Source organism: Pithys albifrons, chromosome 3 (genome assembly GCF_047495875.1).
Source record: "Pithys albifrons albifrons isolate INPA30051 chromosome 3, PitAlb_v1, whole genome shotgun sequence".
Taxonomy (NCBI): Eukaryota; Metazoa; Chordata; class Aves; order Passeriformes; family Thamnophilidae; genus Pithys; species Pithys albifrons.
The window spans coordinates 37,482,491-37,503,255 of NC_092460.1; the positions used below are offsets into that span (position 1 = coordinate 37,482,491).

The window sequence follows — 20,765 nt, forward strand, 5'->3', positions numbered from 1 at the left end:
TGTTGTGGCCATTGGACTATGCTACCACACCGCTTGATTCTGCATCTGCATCCCAAACCTTTTCCCTCCCACTGCAGCATCATTCACCTGTTGCCTCTTAAGTTTCTGGGCTGCAAGCTCTTTGGGACTAAGGTTGTTGATACATTCTTAGTACGAGGTTCAGGGTGTTGGTCCAATAAAAATAAGACAAAACCTCTATTGATTTTCCAGGTTGCTTGACAAAGTTCACACTCTTTTCAGTGTCATAGCAGATAGATGCTTCAGTATTGCAAGAATAATGGCCAAAACACAAAATTAGCTTGGTATCAGAGTAAAACTTACTCTGACAAATAGCACAATCCTGCCAGGAATCCTACCATGGGTAGTGTTATCAGACATGAATATTTAATCCTATGAAGAAGAAAATGTTACAAAAAATAGTAGAGTAAAAATTCCCTCTATCCTTCCAAAGCTTTCTCCTAGGATTCTTAATAGTAATCAAGTAATCCATTAGTGCATGGATTTCATTCTCCAATATTCCTTCAGAGTTACGAGCTTGAAGTTATTTATCAATACCACAGATGACCTGATACCAGCATACTGAGTCATAGCTAGATGCTTATAATAGGAGAAAGTGGACTGATTTAAGTTCTTTATCCTGAGGTAGAAATATTCTCACTCAGTTAGTTAAGACTACCAACCAAAATAAACATTCAACAGCAGTAGATGAAGCATTTACCTCCAAAACATTTATTTGCTTTCCCCAGCTTTAGCATGCTGGAAGAACATTCTAGCTGGCAAGCAAGAAATACCTTCTGTGAAGAATTCAAATGAAGACCTTCAGAAAATAAATACTTTTGTCCCCTGGGAGCCTGGCCTGTTGCTATCCCACTTCCTAACTAGAAAGAAAAAATTTCCGTAACAGCCCTATCTGCAACACGACTGCTTTTATGGTGTCATAAGCTGCATCTTGAAATAAAAAACTAATATACACCCTCATCCCCAAATCAAATGAAATTTCTATCCTTTTGCATTGAAGAAAAACTTCTGGAGGTGGAATATCTTTATCAACAAAGGATGAGCTCAGTCTTCAAAGATGCTCCTAAGGCATTGAACTGAGCTGCTGCTGAGTGAAGCCCCAAAGTCAGTCTCTGACTTTACCTGAGGCCAGTTTGCTTACTCACAGAAACTGATATGCCAGACAATACCATTCTGGCACACACTGTAAGTGAGTATGGGATGGTTAAACTACTCAGGCAAATTGGCCACTGGTGGGGGAGGTTGAACACAACCCACAGAGTCATGTGTTCTGTCCTGGGAGAAGGCAGCAGCAGTGCAGACTTTTCCCACCCTGTCCTGCTAACAGGCTTTTGTCACAACCTGGCAGAAACACCCTGACAGACAGGAGGAAAGTTCAGCTTCCATGACCATGCATTCCTTGGCCATGATGTTGTAACTGCTACAAGCAAAACCTTTATTACTAGCAGCCTCAAGGAATGAGGTTTTCTGTTTTCTGAGAGCTGGGCTGAGACAACCAGGGCTATTCATTGATCTTAATGAATGCCATCAGACAGTAACATCTTTTGGGTGTTCCCAAGTCTGGGTATGACTGTAGCTAGCGATTGTGTTCCCCTGCCAAAAAAAAAAAAAGGATATCTGCTGCTTGTTAGCAATCTCCTAACCCTTCAGTCCCAATCGGGGTGATACTGAATCCAACTGTGTTGATTGTTGCAAAATTTCTCACGTCGGGATGTCTGTGTTGGGATTTTGAGAGCATAGGATTTCCTTTGCTGAGATTTTCATCAAGACCTTTCTAAGTCTTATTAAAAAGTCAACACTTCCAGCTGGCTGACTGCATTCAGGTCCACTGGGGAGGGTCATATCTCTTACATCTTAATTGAAATCACCAAGAAAACTAATATTAAAACAATATAGTTTTAAAATTAATAGGTTAGCATTTCAGAAGCCAGTAAGATTTATGATAATGTGTCTGCATTTGAGAAAATCATCAACACAGCTTAGCCTTTTTATTCAAAAGGATGGTAAAATAGGATATTAAAGAAACATTTCACAGCTTTTGGGCCCAATCCTTCTACTAATTTTAATGGAGATTGATTAGCACAGAGGCAGAAACCGTTGCATCCCATTCCAAAGGCAGGCAACAGAAGTTCTTTCTCTTGTCTGACTACTTCCCTAAATTACAGACTAATTCAGATTCTGCTGAGTTCAGTAAAAATGACTACACTGACTCCACTTGGAGCAGACATGTCGTATTACCTGAACTGAAACAGTTCACAGGCTCTCACAAATCTTGATATCAATATAGAATATGACCAAAGGCATGTTTAGCAAATTTCCAGCTTTATGTAGTTATATTTTAATCCTTCTCTACACTGCTTTTTTTCTGATAGAGTTTTATGCTACTATTTGAGACCTGAGATTTATAAATCTTCAGTTTGGACACCTTCAGACCGAAGTGAATCTGTTACTGAGATTGGGGCCATCTGCCAAATTTGATTCCTTATTTGAGCTCAATTACTTGGTGAGTTAAAAGTTGTGGGCATGTGGGTCTAAGGCTTCCATACCCAAAGCATGAAAAAACAACTGTTGTGGCATGTCTAGCCAAACTGGAAGCAGGAAATACCAGGAGTCTCACATCATGAGAAAGCTTGTTCTTATGAACTTTTCAGATCACTTTTAAGAAGCAAAAACTGTGCAGCAGTTCAGAAAATGAGACAAATTTTGCTTGCCAATTTGATCAAAACCTGAATTTTGAGGACCAGGTTTTGATCACATTAAGAAAGCACATGTGCTTGAGCTGCATGACTGTAAAAGCAAAATCTGATTAGGTAGATAGACTGTATTGCTTCAGAATCTTGTTCATGGAACACTGCTGTCCTCTTAGCTGCATGTGTGTTCAGAGATAGACCTCACTGAATTTGTATGTCCTTGAAAGGAGTGGGGATGGGAGTCTGATCTTGCCTTGGTTTAGAGTCCAAGTTTGTCAATTTTTCTTCACAAGCCAAGAAGCAACAACCAAGATTTACAAAACACTTTGAATGCTCAGCTTGATAGATATCCATGCAAAAGGTCTGCCTTTCACTGGATGGGTATTCGGCATAGCACTAAAAGTTGGATTCTATCAAGATGTCTCAGTTTGAGCATCCAAAAATGGAACATTTAAAATCACAAGTAATTTTTATAAGTCCTACCAAATTCCTGAAATAATCTAGCCCAGTGAGTAGGGTTTAAAAGCATGGTGAAAGCTCTAGTGAGAGTTGACTGAACTCCACATCAGCACAAGCAGGACAACTGTGTTTCAAGTTTCCCCCCCTCCAAAATCAAGGTTTGTGTTCAGTCATGGACTCCTTTGTACACTTTCTTGTAACATTTGAAGATGTAAGTGAATATTGGAAGATAATTCTGTCTTTTGAACTCGTAATGTAATCCATTTCTTATTTTTTTGAGCAGTTCTTATCTCTAAATTGGGTTAAAGTGAGTGTTTACTTTTTCTAGTGCACTATTCTGAAGCATCTCCATTAGGTCTCATTTAACACTACCTCTTACTAATTTATTCTACTACTGCCAATCTCTCTCCTGGTTCATTAGAATCATTTCTTCTAACCATCTTCCTCACTTCATTTGCCTTTTCCATCTCATCTGAAACTTAGTCAAAATATACTTTGTATAATCAAGCCAGGCAACTGGACATAACATCTTGTAACATGATTTGCCTTCATCACTGAGTGTGAGCTAAGCATCTCCAGTATGTTCAGAACTGATCCACCATCTAAGGAGTCTGGAGTGGACCCTCTTCAACTTCAGTGCTCCCAAGCAGCTGGGTGAACAGTAAACTGCTTGTTACTAGATCTTTGTGATGGAGCTCCCTTTAAACCACACAAATCCGGCTGAACCCAAGTGGATCCAAGCCTCTAAGGCTTCGACCAGTCTTAATGTCTAATTAGAACTGAGGGGTATTTTGAGACCTGCTGCATTGAACCAAAAGCAGTGAACATGGCTCCCTGTGTCCAGCTGTAACCTGAATAGTCCCCAAATCTTATTTACTTACCATACAGTAAAACATCATGGCACCAGCTCCTGTGTTTACAGCAGAAATGCAATGCAGTAAATTTTGTAGCTATTCTCTTTAAAACAAAAAGAATAACCTTGGGTATGCACAGTTTATATAACAGGGTATTGCAGTTTTGGAGGAAATTATTAGTTAAGACAAGTGGCCAAAGGCCTAGATAATTATTATTATATTATTGTAAGAGTAGGTTTCATTTACAGGGTAAAAGGCCACAGTAAAGTGAGAGGAAACCAGGGAAGGATGATTAGTTGATACTGTCCTGAAAAATTCATCCCTAGGGTACAAACCATCCTTGTATTATCGACCAAACTGAGTTTCCCAAAATACTTGTTTTAAGAAAAACAGGAATTGGTTCTAAAGCCCCAAAAGAACAAAATCCTTAAGCATTTACTTAATTTTAAGCACTTAAGTAGTTTTGTCACTATTTCAGCAGGTTTACCCACATTCTTGAAGTGACGCACATGCTTAAGTGCTTTGCTGAAGAAGCAACTTTCAGTTATAGGTGTCCTACTTGTTTTCTTATCCTGAGTTTCCCTACCACATTTAAACCAATGGTTTTTGAGTTACCTGATCTTTTCTGGAGGTAGGTTGGAGCTTCTCCTCGGGTAACTTTTCCTTTTTAGCTTCCACTCTAACCTCCTTTTCTTCCTCCTTTGTTTTTGGGTTTTCAATAACATTTTTTTAATGTAAAAACAAAACACCTTTTTCCAATTTTGTTTCTCCACTGTGTTCATGTACCAGTCCTGTGTGCAGCCACAGCTCCATCATATGCTTCTGTGCCCACATAGCCATGTGCCAATGTGCATCTCCACCCTCTCAAAATTTTCCACCTTCTCAACCCTTTCCCTCCACCCTCTCCCATTCCCACCCCCATCTGGGCCTTTCTCCTTTGCATGGCATCATGCTCATATGTCCCAGCACAGTGCCCTCTTCTGTGATTGCATTTAACACACAACATTCTTCACACGGTTTACCAGGTGCTCATAGTATTTTGTGCCAAGCTGTGTCTGCCTCCACCAGCATTAGGCTGGTTTATAGCAGCTTAGAAAAAAAGGTAGCAAAAAACCATGCAGACATCAGAACATGCAAGGTTTTCTTGGAGCCATGGAGTGAGGTCACGCATGTTGTGCAGAAAGAGATTTATTTTCAAAAAGAGTGAGTGAGAGCATGAGTATTAGTTATTTCAATGCAGGAATAGATCTGTGAGGAGATTCCAAATCATTCTTTTTTTTTTTTTTGCATTACATTTCTTACAAACAACAGGGGTCTTATTTTGGTGCAAAATGTTTACTGTACCTGTTTTCTAACCGCTTGAAGTTTTTCTTCTTGCACTTTCTTCTCTTTTACCTGTTTATCTTCTATTCTCTGTTCTTCCACTTTTTGTTTTTCCTTTAATTTCTCTGCTTCTAATTTAGCCCTTTCCTCAGCTGCCCTCTCTTCCTCCTCTGCTTTCTGTTTTTCCTCAGCTGCCCTCTTCTCCTCTTCTGCTTTAGCCTTCTCTCTCTCCTCAGCTGCCCTCTTCTCCTCTGCTGCCTTAGCTCTCTCCTCAGCTGCCCTCTTTTCTTCCTCTGCTTTCTGTTTTTCCTCAGCTGCCCTCTTTTCTTCCTCTGCTTTCTGTTTTTCCTCAGCTGCCCTCTTTTCTTCCTCTGCTTTCTGTTTTTCCTCAGCTGCCCTCTTTTCTTCCTCTGCTTTTAACCTCTCCCTTTCTTGTGCTTCCTTCCTTTCTTCCTCAGCCTCTTCCTCATTCCTAAGCTTCTCTTTATCTACAGTGGTGGTACTTGGCGTCCCTTCTGGCACATTTGTATCATTCTCTGCTTTGTGTTCCTCTGCATTTATAGCTAGATTTTTTGTTTCTACTCCATCTTCTTTATCTGTGGATTTTTCTACTATCATATCTACCTGATTTTCCTCTACAGGGACCTCCTTTTTTTTCTCCTCCTGTACCTCCTCCTTGTCTTTTTCTTCTTTCTTTTGCTCTTCCCCATCTTGCCTCCAGTTGTTTGTTTGGTATGATTTGGTAACTGCTTCTGTTTCCTCAATCTCATAGTGTCCTCGGCGTGTTTCAGCCTTTTCCTCTTTCCCTGCAGTCTCATTTTCTTCCATATTGTTTACTTCTCTCCTGCTAGGCAGCGACAAGCTCCCATCTGTGATTGTGGGGTCAAATTCCTTTTGCCGTTCCAGGGCTTCCTGTAGACGTTTTTGGCGTCTCTCCTCTCGTCTTGCCAGTCTCTCCAACAATGCAGCTTCATCATCTGTAGAACGCTTGGTTCCCTCTTCTGCCACACTACATAAAAGTGACAGATTTGCATTAAAAGGGAAAAAAATCTTTCTAACAATATATGCATTTCACTGTTTCTAGGCAAAAAAGCTGCTATAACATCATTCCAAGATTTGAAAACACAACAAGATACATTCTTCAAAATTTAGCAAAATAGTTCCAGGGATTAATTTTGGCATTTCTACATGTATAGGAATGTGACATTGCACAATGTCAGAGCCTGGAATGGTACCCTTCCAAGACAGCTCCAAGAGCTGCTGAAGTCCTAAGGAATCTTGCTGACTTTGGTAGGCACTGGAATGGTCCCTGACACTTGAAGAGCTGCAATATGAACTGCCCTGAAAAGTTCATCCTCCCCCTCTGCTTCATCCAGCAGAATACTTGGAAGCCTTTAGCTTGCTTTAGGGGTTCCCTTCAGGTTGGCCTGAGTTATGTGTGTCTTATGCACAGTCTTTGGCTTAGGCAAAATTTTTGAAGATCCTACACAAGAAAGATACTTTCTGACTTCAGTGAGCTTCTCTAGCAAAAAGAGGCTATTCTTGTTCCACAACAGCATTCACAGACACAGTCCATAATGGGATAGCCCAGTAATTAATGTGCAGTGAGGTTGTGATTGTTTGCACAGGAACAATACACTGCTAGAAACCAGAGTGAGCACAGCACCTAATTTAAGATATGCTATTCAACAGCTATAAGTATCAGGAATAGACTTCACTCTCAGTCCCTGGTGGTTTTCTTGACTCCTTTAACATTCAGCTGTTTAATATTCATCTGCAGGTTTATTCTCTTTCTAGTTTTCTCTTCTTTCCTTTCCTCTGTTGTGGAAAAAGATTATAATCTACAGTCACAAATGTTGCTGCTTTCCTATCTATATTCATTCTCCTTGTCTTTAAGAGAATGTTAATTGTTCCCAATATCTATTAGCTTGATATCACAATGTTTATCTCTGGTCTCTTCTATGAGTTTTGTTATGGACACTGGAAATCTGGGTATATTACTTGAAACTATGTGAAACTAAAAAAGTGATGGACAGAATGGAAGGCCAGCCCTGGCCACTCAGCTTGTGACCAGTAGGTGGTGATACTTGGTTTAGTGGTTTAGGAGTTACAGTGGTAGTGCTGAGTTGACAGTTGGACTTGATGATCTTAAAGGTCTCTTCCAACCTTGATGATTCAATGATTTAAAGTGTCACCTCATTCCATAAGCTTTTCTGCTGTTTGTAGCTCTATGACACTGACAATGCCAGATGAATGCTGTGGTCTAGAGCTCACACCTAGCACCTTGTAGCATGTTTCAGCTGCTGCTTGAGGCCTGGGTGCCCAACAATCCCATGTGCCCTGGCCCCAAAATGCCATGACTTCTATTAGCAGGACAAAAGATGTGGTGATTTATGAGGCCAGATGCAGTCATGCCTGAGAGAATTTGGCAGTCTCTATGAGCCCCAGGTGAATCACTCCATAGACAGCCTTGAGGACACGCTGGATATGGGTTGTAAGCACGGCCTCAAGGCCAGAGTCAGTGATGCTCCCACCCTACTGTGTAGATGCAGCCAGGGCAATCCTCACAATATTAGATGCCTCTTCAGAGTAAGGATGGCCAAATCAGGTACTTAAATTTTAAGTACCAAAGCAGACCTTTTCAAAATACTTCTGTACACTGAATAAAAATTACCACTGAGTTGTCAGTAAACAACAGTAACTGCCATTTACCTGTTTTGGGTATTAACTTCTGACTTCTCCATTACTTCTCCTGATAGATCTCCTTCTTCTTTTTGCCGCAGCCGCTCCTGTCGAGCCCGTCGGCGACGTTCTCTGGCAGCTTCTTCATCATCGTCATCATTTCTCTGGTAGGACAGCCTGCAACAGACCATTAGGGATAGGGAAACAAAGTTGCTATAGTAGATAGGATTCAGAAAAATTACAAGAAGTTTTCCAGAGCGCAGTAATCATGGCTACAGTGGCTGCTCCATACACTGCTTAGAAAGTATGTTGTGAAGTTTGAGATGTATAATTTCAAAGGTTGGTTTTCTTTTTTTTTTTTTTTGGAAGTGAACTTGACATAATAATCATAGTGAAGGCAGCAGCCACACCACACTGTTGGTTTGTTCCTAGGAAACACCAAGATCATAAAACTCCAGTTCTGTAACTGAGCAAACATCCTGAAAGCTTGCACCATGATTCTGCTGGAGCACTCAGCACCATTTGAGTAGACTACCATTCAGACTCACATAACTGAAACTGGACTTAGCCAAGCAGCTTTTCATTAGCCTCCTTCAAACATCACATGCTAAAAGTGGTGAAATTCTAAATTTCAAAGACTAGAAAGACTAGAAATCAGGGAGACACAAGCTCTCAGTGGTCAGTTCTGAGTGCCAAACATCTGATACTCACAAAAGTTTTGTGAACCCAGAGCCCTGCTGGGCCAAGTCATATAAGATTGCTGCTATAAGGAAAGTCTACAGCTGAGAATTCATTGTATTCATCTAACTCAGCAGATTTAGTTTAGTTTCATTCTACTTGAAAAGGAAAACAAGACATTACAATCCTAGTAATTCTGTGGTCCATTCAAATCTTTGCTGAATTGCATTATTACTGTGTGAGATAAAGAGAGAAGCCTGCATTCCTATTGCCTTTTTATGCAGGGAAAGTGAAATAGGAAGCTAACATGTGCCAGACCCAGTCAGGATATTCATTTACTTTGCTTTTAGCAGTAGTTTGATGCATCATGGCTAAGAAGTCACCCTTCCTTACACAGTAACACATTCAACTTAACTATACAGCCATGCACACAGAATAAAAATTGAGTTCTACACTGGGTAAAACCAAGAACTACAAGGAATATTTTAACATTAAAAGCAATTAAAACATTTTCATTTAGCTATCTATCAGATGCTTTGGGCCCAAGCCTCCTCTAACCTTATTCTGATACTATTTTTCTCCTTTGTTGAAGGTAGGGTGGAAGTATAGGTTCAGTAGGGATTCAATTACTCAAATTTTGCCTTAAGATTTTAAAACGTAAAACAGGGCTGAAGCACTTGCCAGACCTAGGAAAGCATTTTCATCCTCATTGCACTGAAGAATTTGATTTGCTACTTTCATGATCTGCTTCAAGAGCTTGCAACCTTTTCTTCACAGAAGCAACTCTCAAAAAGAGGAAAAACCACAGGCAGCATGGCCATGAAGGATCACAGTGTGGGGACAAGGAAGAAAGGAAGCAGACAAATTAAAAGCACTAGAGGTGATACACAGAAGGTAAAGAAAAACACTTGCTGCCATTTGTAAACAATTTAAAGGAGGATCAATCTTTCATTTAGGTCTAGAACAGAAAGCACGCTAATACAATAAAAAAAATGGGGTCTTTAATTTGCAGAATAAAGAGACTCTCTGGAATAAAACTGCATTAGCAAACTGACCACAGACAGACCACGTGTCAGCTGTCAGTATCAGTTGTGTTTCATTCAAGTCTTATCTAAAAATATGGTGAATGGTGGTGGGCAGTTTTTGAGAAAACTGTTTTCTCTAATCATTCCTCCACAATTCACGGAGAGCTGACAGCCTTCTGCTCAGACCTGCTCAAGAAGATTCAATTTTAAGAGGGAACAAGCAGGATCTCACTCCAAAATGCTCATGTTTCAAAAAGATGCAGTGAGTGAAAAAGGAGAATTATGCTGGAGATATTGCAAACATGCCACCAGAGTTCTCAGCCCAATGTTGTGTATGAATGCTGATGGTAACATCCATATTTCTCACATCTTTCTCAATTTGACATGCATCATTTTTTTCACATTGACTGTAGGAGACACAAGTGGATAAAAGTAACCAACGGTTGGAAATTAAACCCAGACAAATTAAAACTGGAAATTAAGCACATGTGAGGATAATTATATATAGCAGAAATGATGTAACATCCATCTCTTCCCTATCCACATTAAGATGAATGCCTTTTTGGAAGTTATGCTACCAAAAAAATACCAATTTTTTGACTCATTATAGATAACTTGGTGAAATTCCGTTAATACTTACGTATGGAAAATTAGAGTAGATTATACAGTGGCACTGGCTGGACTTAAACACTACAGCCTTCCATTTACCCAAAGGTATATGCTTCTCACTTTGCTCACAATTTATCTCTGTCTCACAAATATTTTTAGTCTTTTGATCCACACATTCTGCAGAGCCGCACAGCCTGTACTCCTGAGTGGAACAATTACCCACATATCCACATAATAGTCTGATCAAAACAAAGCAACTGATGCCTTGACAGACCCCAGAAAGCAGGACTCCAAGCCAAGTTAGTGTGGGATAAGATAAAAAGTGAAAGACCTTTAATGTCAGGCCTAGGGCCTACAGGAATACATATCGACACATGCGCTCAAACTCTGATTTCCATGGTTTTTATAATACTGTCCACTCAATCCCTGTTTTACACATCTTCTTGGTCCAGTCCTGTCCCACCCCCGGCACACCCCATCAAGATTTGAGTCTGGGGGAGATTTGAGACCCTCTGTTCCTCATTTTTTGTCCCCCTCAGCACACCTACGGCCCTTGGAGCTTTTCCAGAGTTCTTAGACCCCAAGGTTGTTGGCTTATGTTTATGTTTCGCAGGCCTTCTGATATTATTCAGCCTTCTACCTTGAAAAGAAGTCTAAATAACTAATGGAATTTTAGCCATTGATATAGGATAGGGGTTAGAATACATAAACATTGAACTTAATACTAACACATTAAAGTCTGCATTTTCACTACAATTAAAATTACTTCTAAAATCTATAAAAATTAGAAAATCAGAAAAAATAAAAACTCTCTAAGACATGAGACTGACTCACCTTTCACGGTGTTCTCATTCACCTCATATTCATACCATGTGTTGCTAACATACTTTATCTTAGGTCCAAAGAGCTCAAGGATTACTATTTTTTCTGATGGGTGACCACTTTTTCAAAAGATTAGAAGGACATTTTTCTGTCAGACATGGCATTCTTAATTTCCTACCATAACTTTAGAACCCTTTATTCTAACTTAAACTTAGATATTAAAAAAAAAAAAAGGAAAAAAATGTGCATTTTACCAACTTTTTTTTTGGTTTTGAGGGGGTTTGGTTGGTTGGTTGGTTTTGGTTTTTCTTTGTTTCAGCTGAAGAAGACCTTTAGATTATTAACTTTGGGTAAGGATTTGGCTGGGAGACATCATAAAACAGTTCAGCATGGGAAAGAAAAGGTCTTCTGAAATGTCCATCTAGTGTACATTCTCTTTTATGGTTTCTTTTTGATGCTTTAGATATTTAGGGGTTTTTTCACAGGTAAGGAAAGAGTAGGTACACTCATCCCTTTAACAGTGTGATTCTAAAGAACTAAGGTGCAAACAATCCACCTTGAAGAATAAAGTATAAAAAGTGACAGGCAAGCTATTGTATGTATGTATGTATGGCTGGGCTTTGCGAACAAAGTTTTGGGAAGGCTCTACCCACGTGGGTGTGTCCTTTGAGCCTGTGCAGTGCATGCACAGCATGTGCGAAACTGGCCCCACCCTTTAACTCCTAAGGTTCATCTGCCACTGTCAAGCGAGCTTGGACGGTGACAGTGAAGTTCTCTTAACTAGAAGCTACAGCACCCGGTATTCCCAGGAGGTCTCCCATACAAGCACTAACTGGGGCTGACCCTGCTTGGCTTCTGAGATCTGACGGGATTGGATGTCAGGGAGGCATTTAACCGCCTTGCAAGCTATTAACCACAAGGAAAAAAGACTCCATACTGACAACAAAAATCTTTGGTGACTACCAAGTAATTAATGTGGAAAGCATCCAGGGATTTTATTTCATTGCTGGGGATGGTACTGAATCTCTGGACCAGATTCTGCCTTCCTAAATTACTGGTTTCTGTTGAAAATGTAAATTACAGTTTTGTGGATGTCCAAGATTTCCAATGCCTTGCCCCTTTTTGTTCCCTGTCCTCCAAAGGCCCCCCAGTTTTCTGCTTATAACAACACATTTCGTTTGGGTTTAGATTCAAGCCCTAAAACCTGGGCTTCAAAGTTAGAGCCAGTCTGTAACCCCATGGCATCATTCTACACAAATACAGAATGATTAATGCACAAGGCTATTTTTTAACTCTCCTCATGGCTGAAAACTGATGACCTGTTTCATAATATCAAATGCAAGCAGATTCTCCAACCACATTCAAATAACTCTGGTAAATCACCTCTTAGTACTTCAGCATAATTGCTCACAGGGCTTCTAACATGTAGGGTAGAAGCCTTCAGCTACTGAAAAAATGTCTAACTTGCATCCAACATATATTATATTTAGACTAAAGCACTTGTTGGAAACATACCAGGGAAAAGCACATAATTCTCTCAATATGTGAAGTCTGTAATGTTCTGCAGTTTTACTTCATCCACAATAGACATGACACTGACCTGTCAGCGAGCAGAGCAGTATATTTAGCTTATTTTAATGTAGAAGTTTCGCACACACAAAAACAGCAACTGAGCAGAAAACAATAATTGGCCAAGTGCCTTCTAACTGATAGCTAGTATTTTTTTTACTGCTTTCCTTGAAGCATGGTGGAATTCACCTGGAACTGTGTCTCCTTGGTAGATGGCAAACAGGCAAAAAAGCATACAAAACAAGCTTGCTTTTTCAAATGCAAAAGAATTGGGAGCAAAAACCAACCAGTGTGCATACCATTGTGGTTCATGTGGTATTTGTTGACTCCACAGAAAACTGGTTGCTGCAACCACCTTCAGTCTCTAGTGCTTGATTGCATATAAAATCCAAAATAATTTATGCTACAGCCTCACCCAGTAATATTTCAGGCATGTGACTGGAGAATAATGGCCATTTTGCCCAGCTGAGGCACAACTAAGGCCTTGCAGGATTTGTCTCAGAATATATAATCTACCATTTCTACAAAGTCAAATAAAATTTTTTCTTTCTTGTGGTTTTACGTTGCAGTATTCAATATGGCTTTCAAGGCACTTTAATACCTCAAATTGCTAGCTCACTGAATGTATACAAAGTTTTATATTTCATTGCAAATAAAACTCCAACTGATAGGACTGAGAGATTTACTCAAGACAGAATTAAAAGTAGAGACAGACATTTAATGTAAAAAATTTCCCCTTCATATTGAGAATTGTGGTCTTCCTAGAAAATATGCAAAAGATCTGAGGGATTAAACCTAAATTTATTTACAGGCACTTTTAGGCAAACTGATGTCTCCAATGTGTCATGTTTAAGCTCCAAATGTCCCTATTTCCTCCAATTATTATTTTAACTCATAAAAAGTTCATGTCATCATCTACGATATGTTATGGGTTTAGCTAGACCTAAATTTAGGCTTTAGTTTTCAGAGTAGGCCTTAGATTATCAGATCACTTGACCTGGGTTAGGCCAGCTGAAAGTTTACTTGTAATGGCAAATGGTATTCTATACCATATTCTGACATCACCTCAAGTATAAATACAGTAGAGTAGGAGGAGTTTCTTCTTTCTGATCATGGCTGGAGTGAAGACAGGATGCTGCTGTTCCTCTCCTAGTTAGGCCGCAGCACCGCTGCTTGCTACTATGGTATCTTAGGAAAGTAAAAGGTTTGTTCTTAGTTTTCTTTTTACTTAGGTGTGTCCCTGGAGGAGGTTGAGTTCTTTTGGGTGATTTTGTAGCCGGAATAGTGAGATTTTGTCCTATTTCAGCAGGTGGGACCAGTTTATCACTGTGTGGGTGTAACCAAAGCTATGTATTCTACACCCTCTATTCATTTCCCCTGACCTGTTAACAATGGACCATTTGCAATAGCTGCCCAGGCTGCAGGGGAAATTGTGTTGTCATTAGGAAGTGAGTGCACCACCTCAGCTAGGTGAGCTAAAGTCAGCCTTACAAAACGTGTGCTCAGAGTATAGACCACCTCTACCCTTGTGTAATTACAGCAGTGAGAGAAACAATGGATATTTTATCAAGGCTTCCCTACAGAGATAAAAGCAAGGAGACTGAATGGGAGGAGAACTGACTTCTCACTTTTCTCTGTTCAATGTGCAGTTTAGCCCAGTAATTGCAGCAGGTAATGTTTTTTGAAAAAATATAGTCTTAACCTTTTTCTTTAAAAAAAATTCTATTTCTGGTGGGTTTTTTATTCTAAATCAGTATGCTGCATCCTCACAAATTAGCAAATAAGAACAAATTGAAGAATTCAGGAAAGCACAAACTGAGTTATGATAAATCATGTATGTATTGCTAACCTGGAAACCCAACCAGGAAACAGAGCCTTCAAATTCATCTGTTTATCTACTTTCACACTGGTTACCCACTTGGAAAGTTTCTTTAATGCAGCACTCTAGGAAATAGAGAGCCCTTTAACAAACCAGTGCTTGCATTTCATTCTCTCCACAAAGATTGGATTGCTGCATTTTAAGAGCACTGTATTTTAAAAGAAGTGCAAGACCATGAGGGTAGGTCTCATACACAGAAACCTTCATTACTTTCAACCTGTACTTGTTTCACTGAATATAATATAAGGACAAGCACTAAAACACTTGGAGAATCACTGACTTGAGGAATGAATTTTAACATCCAAGCCAATCTCAGTCACACACCCTAATCACCATGCCAAATCTACTCACGATCGTCTTCCACCATTCACCATCCACCCTGACAAAATAAGAAATTTATAAAATTTGAGGTGAAACATGACTTTGGTTTTCAAAGATTATGAATTTCTGAGCAGAATCCCCTTTTGCACTCCTGCACTTTCTTCACTTGCCTGTCAGGCTTTGGAGAGTGTAATGAGGAACCAAGGCCCAGAATTCCACAGTGGGTGAACGCTCAAGGACAACACCCACCAACAGTGCTGAACCCATCTTAAAAGGAGTTATTTCACCTGTCGCTAAAATGCTGCCATGCCTAGGGAAGATCAGTGTGTGGACTATGAGTATGTCTCCATAATCAAAACATCAGTCTCTGATTTAGGACTGACACTGAAATTCACTATGGATTTGAACAAGAGTGGGTGAGAGAAACAGTGGGACAGGACGAAGGAATGTGGAAGCAAGATTGAAACACAGACTGGGGCTGTAGGAAGCAATCTGAAACAAGACATCTGGGCTATGGGTGGGGAGAGAGGAGAGACAGACAGCAGCACTGGATGAAGAGCCTACATCCTTGCACAGCACGAGATGGAGAATGGCAAAAAGTTGCTGGAGAAATACCAGAGATCCATCAGGGAATAGCAAGGACAGGAAGAGTACCAGGACTGGGCAAGTGGCTCTGCCGTCAGTATCCAGGCAGGTTCACTTGGCTGTCCAGGGCCTGAAAAACCAAACTCCACCATGACTGACAGCATGGGAAATGTAAGATAGAAGGTCATGATTATTCAGATTTACACACCACTCAGTAACTTCAGCTTTTCTGAAGTGTTCTGTGATCTAAATCACCCACAAACAGTCAGATCCTGCTATCTTTACTGCTTGATTCATTGAAGGTATGGGTATTAGCATAAGGTCTGTGAAGCATCAAAACTTCTCTGTCTTTTCCAGGGGATTAGGGACTGTAACTCAATGACTATTGCTAAGAGCCAGAAAGGTCTGTTGAAGCTTTCAGAAATAACAGCAAAAACTGTGCTGATGAACAAAACACAAGGGATGTATTTGCACACAGGGAGTCTGTGCAAAATATTAAAAAATAATTTTACCAGCTAATCATGGAATGATCTTTTTTTATCCCCTCTTCTCAGCACAAAATGCACACTAGGAGGACATAGCCTTAACATACTACAGAGATTAAATATGTGCAGGTGCAGACGCAGATTTGTTTCAAAGGAAATTCACGGCTGTTCATTTTTAACATGGACAAGCATCTGTCTCTTTCTCAGGTATTTAAGAAACCTGCCGTCAACAGCCAAGGTGATTAGGGATGTTTTCAGTGAAACAGCAGAGGAATTATGAATTCAGTTCCTGTCATTTCCTAACAAGATTAGGGACAGATACACTCCATGCATTCCTCCAAAAGCTAATCACGATGTGTCTTTCACCTTCATGAAAGGTAAAAGCTTCTCCATAAAACAGGTCCATACAGATATGCAAGGTCATGTACAGCACTTTGAAGAGCACACTAATGTTATGATGATTTGCAGACATCATTTAATAGCACTGTGCAAATTAAACAGCTGGAAGTTTGAAATACAGCCATTGTAACAGCACAGCAAACAAAACCCGAGTACAGATCTTAGACTTGATCCAAACATGCCACTGTTCATCCAAGTATCCTCTTCCCAGCAATCCACACTAACTATTCATATACGCTCACTAAGACCATTGCAAGGGAGATACAATTCAATATATCCTTTTATGAAAGTTCTCTCTGGGTTTATGTTATGCATTCTGAAAGGTACTGGAAGGGACCAAAAACCAAGCATGGGATAGCAAATCTACATCTAATATACTTATGTGAAAATACAATGTTTGGAAAGCAAGGATTTGGCACAATAATAATTTGAATAATATTTGGCACAATAAAGAATTAGGCTAAGCATAATTCAGTCCAAATTCCCACTCACAAAGAGCACGGTCCAATGAGTTACCACAATTCAATTGACTGAGATTACTGAGTAAGCAAAAATATGGTAATCAACTCCCTGAAGAAGATAGCTTTAGCAGCCATGAGGTAATAAAAGGGTCTAAGGATCAGCAATACTCTAAATTGGAAAAATAAGTTAAAACTACTTTTAACTTAAGCTGACATGCTGACAGTTAAGTTGATAAATGTGGGACTTTGAAGACTTCACTTAGCCCCTCTTCTGCTACAGGTTTATGAGATGCTTAAACTTCCTTGTGCTCCAGTTCTCATCTGACAAACACACAGGAATGTTCAGTGAAAACTATCATGCATTTGTGTGATCCAGTGGCCAGCACAATAAACATTACCTATATAAATAAGGTATTATAAGACCAATTGGTCTAATGCAAACACAGGCATAACTCAAACACTGGCAATCCTCTGCCAATGAGTCACTCTTGGATCTACTTACGTGTGCTTCTGCTAGCTCAAGATGAGTATGAGACAGACTGTCAGTGTTAGTGCATAGCTATAAACATATACAAACAGTTTTTCCAGACATTTGTCTCAAGTTTGCTTACTCCTACAAATTTAACAAAGATTGGGGAAGTTTCAGGTAAGGTTCCACAACCTGCTTTATGACATTACAGAGGAAACTTTTAAACTCCTTTATTTCAGCTCCCCTGAACTTTTTTCAGTTCCTTCTCCAATTTCTTCTCACGTTCCAGGAAGTCCCTGCCACTCTTCACCAAATGGCATTTTAATGGGTATCTTTATATTCTTCCTCCACACCTGTGAGCCCTGTGCCTTAAGTTCTCCCTACTGCCTACCCTTGCAATACTATCAGCTTTTTCAGGACTCAAGTTCTCAGTGAAATGATATCATGCATCTTGGAAAGTGCTAGAAGGGACCAAAAATGAGGGACAAGGCCCTAAACAGCAAAATCTCTGCTTTCTATAATCTTGTGAAAACAATAACTATGTCCTTTAGAGGGAAAAAACCCACACTGGTATGATTGCCAGGGCAGAACACTACGAGAAACAAAGAGGACCTACAGAATGTAGTGGAAACAAACATCTTTTCCTATGTTTAGAGCATTTCCCTTCCTAAGTTCAGGGGCAATAAACATAGGACCCGATGGGCAACACTGTTCCTACCTAATCACTTCACAGGATGTTGAGTGAGTTTGAAAGAGAGAGTAGAATCCAGGAAATCAAGTAGAGGAATTAACCCCAAGGTTATCTCAAAATGACAAAGGACTAAATGAAGCTCTCAGATATGCACAAGACAGGAATATTTGTTCTCAAGTGGATGGGCTGCAAATTATCAGTAATGTGCAGGCAGTCAGTGGGAAGCTTTCACAGCCATATAAGGTAAGGAGTGGTGGGAATCCCAAGAAAGAATTGCTACAGCAACATGAGAGTTTTTTTAACTTGAGTAAAAGCTACATTTGCAGAGAACTACAAAACTGCTTTGTTATACCCTTTATGGCAAATTTAACAGTGGAACTAGCAGAAAATTAGTCCTCAGACTTAATCTTTCTTACTAAAGTAAAGGTTAGCTGGTTTTGGAAACAGATGTAGCCTCTGCTAATTAGGCTTTGAGGCTTCTTGAAATCCTATAGAAGAAAACTGCTGACATGATGTCTGTGACCACTCCTGCTCCAGGCCATGATGCACAACACCATCTTACACATCCAGAGTGTGTGCCAGTGATTTCTCTCTTGTGGGAGAGGCACAATCCTAAAAATCTCATGCTTCTCAGAGGAAAGACAAATGTTACACAAAATACACAAAGTAGTTCAAAAACGAGGTGCTGCTTTTAAAGAAATTGGTATGCGAGAGAATACAGGACGGTTGGAACATTTCACCTGGACTTTGCAAAATAATCATGTAAAATGGTACCAAGAGAGAGCTGAAAAGGAAAAATAAAAGACAACACATAGCAATGGAAAATGCCGCTGTAGCTCACAGGAGCTGGACCAGGAACAACCTGAAAATGAACGAAGAGACTAGAAAGATTCCTCCATGACCATGTCAGTGTGTGATGATGGTACACATAATTTGTGGATGTGATGACTCAGGGGGTTTTGATTTTTTAATTTTTATAGATTTTAGAAGTAATAGTAATTGTAGTGAAATGTAGATTTTAGTGTATTAGTATTCCTACTAGCTTAAGTCTAATATTTATGCATACTAACCCTACCCCATATCAATCCCTCAAAATTCATTTAGCTATTTAGACTTCATTTCAAGGCAGGAGGCTGAATAACATCTAAAGGCCTGCACCACATGGACAAAGTGACCTCAAAACCCAGAACGCTGGAAGGCTTCTAAATACCCCTGCATGCTATGAGGAAAATAAAGAGTGATGAAGAGTAGGTCCCAAAACTCCCCCAGACTCAATTCCTGATGGAGTGTGCCAGAGATGGGATGGGGCAAGACTGAGCGATGGGTGAACATGAATGATGGACTGTCTTGGGTTGAGCTGGCAAAATGCCAACTACCCAATATAGAGTCAGCTTCTCCCCCTCTGGCTGAGAAAAGGGAGAAAGGAAAAAAAAAACTTCAAACTAGGTTTATGCTTAAACTAACTATATATATTTATATAGAAAAGAGAAAATTAAGAGTAACTACAATGTAACACACACAAGTTAGAAATAACAAGAAATAACTTCCTACTCCCCAGTAAACACAAATCCCACTAGTCTAACCATAAATCACTCTACAGAACTCAATCCCCAGAAAGACAGACTTAAGCAGAAAGAATACATAGAACAAACATTTTACTTCCCTAAGATAACATGATGGTAAACCAGTGCTCTGGGCCAGGGCTTCCTGTCCCTCCTGGGATGGCACGGTGTGTCCTGCTGGGACAACAGCTATGAAGGAACTGACCAAACTATCCCCACACCAGCTTTTACTCTTTTTAAGATGATGTCGTAATGTGGTATGGAATGTAATACTATTGGTTAGAAGTTAGCTGTCAGCTAGCTCAGCCTAGTTCAAGTCAGCTGACAGTCTCAGGCCTAGTCTGTTATGTAAAGCCTAAATTTAGGCCTACCTAGCTAAACTCATAACATTCTACCCCTTATTCCATACCATATTACGTCGCTCATATCTTGAATCTACGTATTCCTGCGCTTAAACAGTCTTTGTTCTTTTCAGAGCTGTCTTCTACCCTTCCATGTTGTAGGCAATAGTCCATTATGACGGATTATTCATCATTCATCATTGAACACTAACACTAGTTTATCTCAGGTCTTCTTCATCTGATGGTTCATGTCTTGCAATACAGAACTTAGAAAGCAAGTTACTTTGTCTTTTTAAGAATAAATGTCCTTGAGGCACACATTGGGATTATCCCATCCCCTTCTCAGGGGTCACCATACCCTCATTAGGGTCACTATCCCCACACTGGGGTCACTATCCCCTTTTCAGGAATTACTATCACCTTCTCAGGGGTCACTATCCCCACACTGGGGTCTCCATCCCCTTCTCAGGGGTTTTCACAACAGCAAGCACATGTTTCACAATTGTGGATAACCTTAGAAATAGCGTCCATGGTTAAATCCACTCCTCGGCCTGGCCCATGGCATCTTGGGCCCATCGAGCCAGGAATGACTCTCCCTTATGCTAGTTCAGGTGTGATGTTCCTCATTAGCTCAGCCTTTGGACACATGAGCATCCACATGATGAATCTCCACAGATTCTACTCAAGTGGTAGTGTCCTGCAACACATCAACAGCCCACATGGGCCTCTCCATGCTTCTAATTAGTCTTTTTCTATTGGTCCAGCCACCTTCAGAGGGCATGGGGTGTCATCCACAAGTCAGTGTAGAGGTAAGGCCTTGGCCACCCCTCTGGTTCAGCAATG

General features: G+C 40.1%; 1 protein-coding gene across 12 annotated transcripts in view; it reads right to left on the minus strand.

The window, feature by feature from the left end:
- CALD1 (caldesmon 1) overlaps positions 1-20,765 on the minus strand; it is a 211,703-nt gene that overhangs the window by 26,227 nt on the left and 164,711 nt on the right. For 8 of the 12 annotated variants that reach the window (XM_071551403.1, XM_071551401.1, XM_071551404.1 and 5 more), the window contains 3 exons: positions 8,057-8,203; positions 5,366-6,353; positions 4,637-4,720 (listed from right to left, as the gene is read on the minus strand). In XM_071551403.1, the coding sequence (XP_071407504.1) occupies positions 4,637-4,720; positions 5,366-6,353; positions 8,057-8,203 (1,219 nt within the window). The remainder of the gene's footprint in view (positions 1-4,636; positions 4,721-5,365; positions 6,354-8,056; positions 8,204-20,765) is intronic. The other 4 variants (XM_071551412.1, XM_071551410.1, XM_071551408.1 and 1 more) reach the window with 3 other exon arrangements.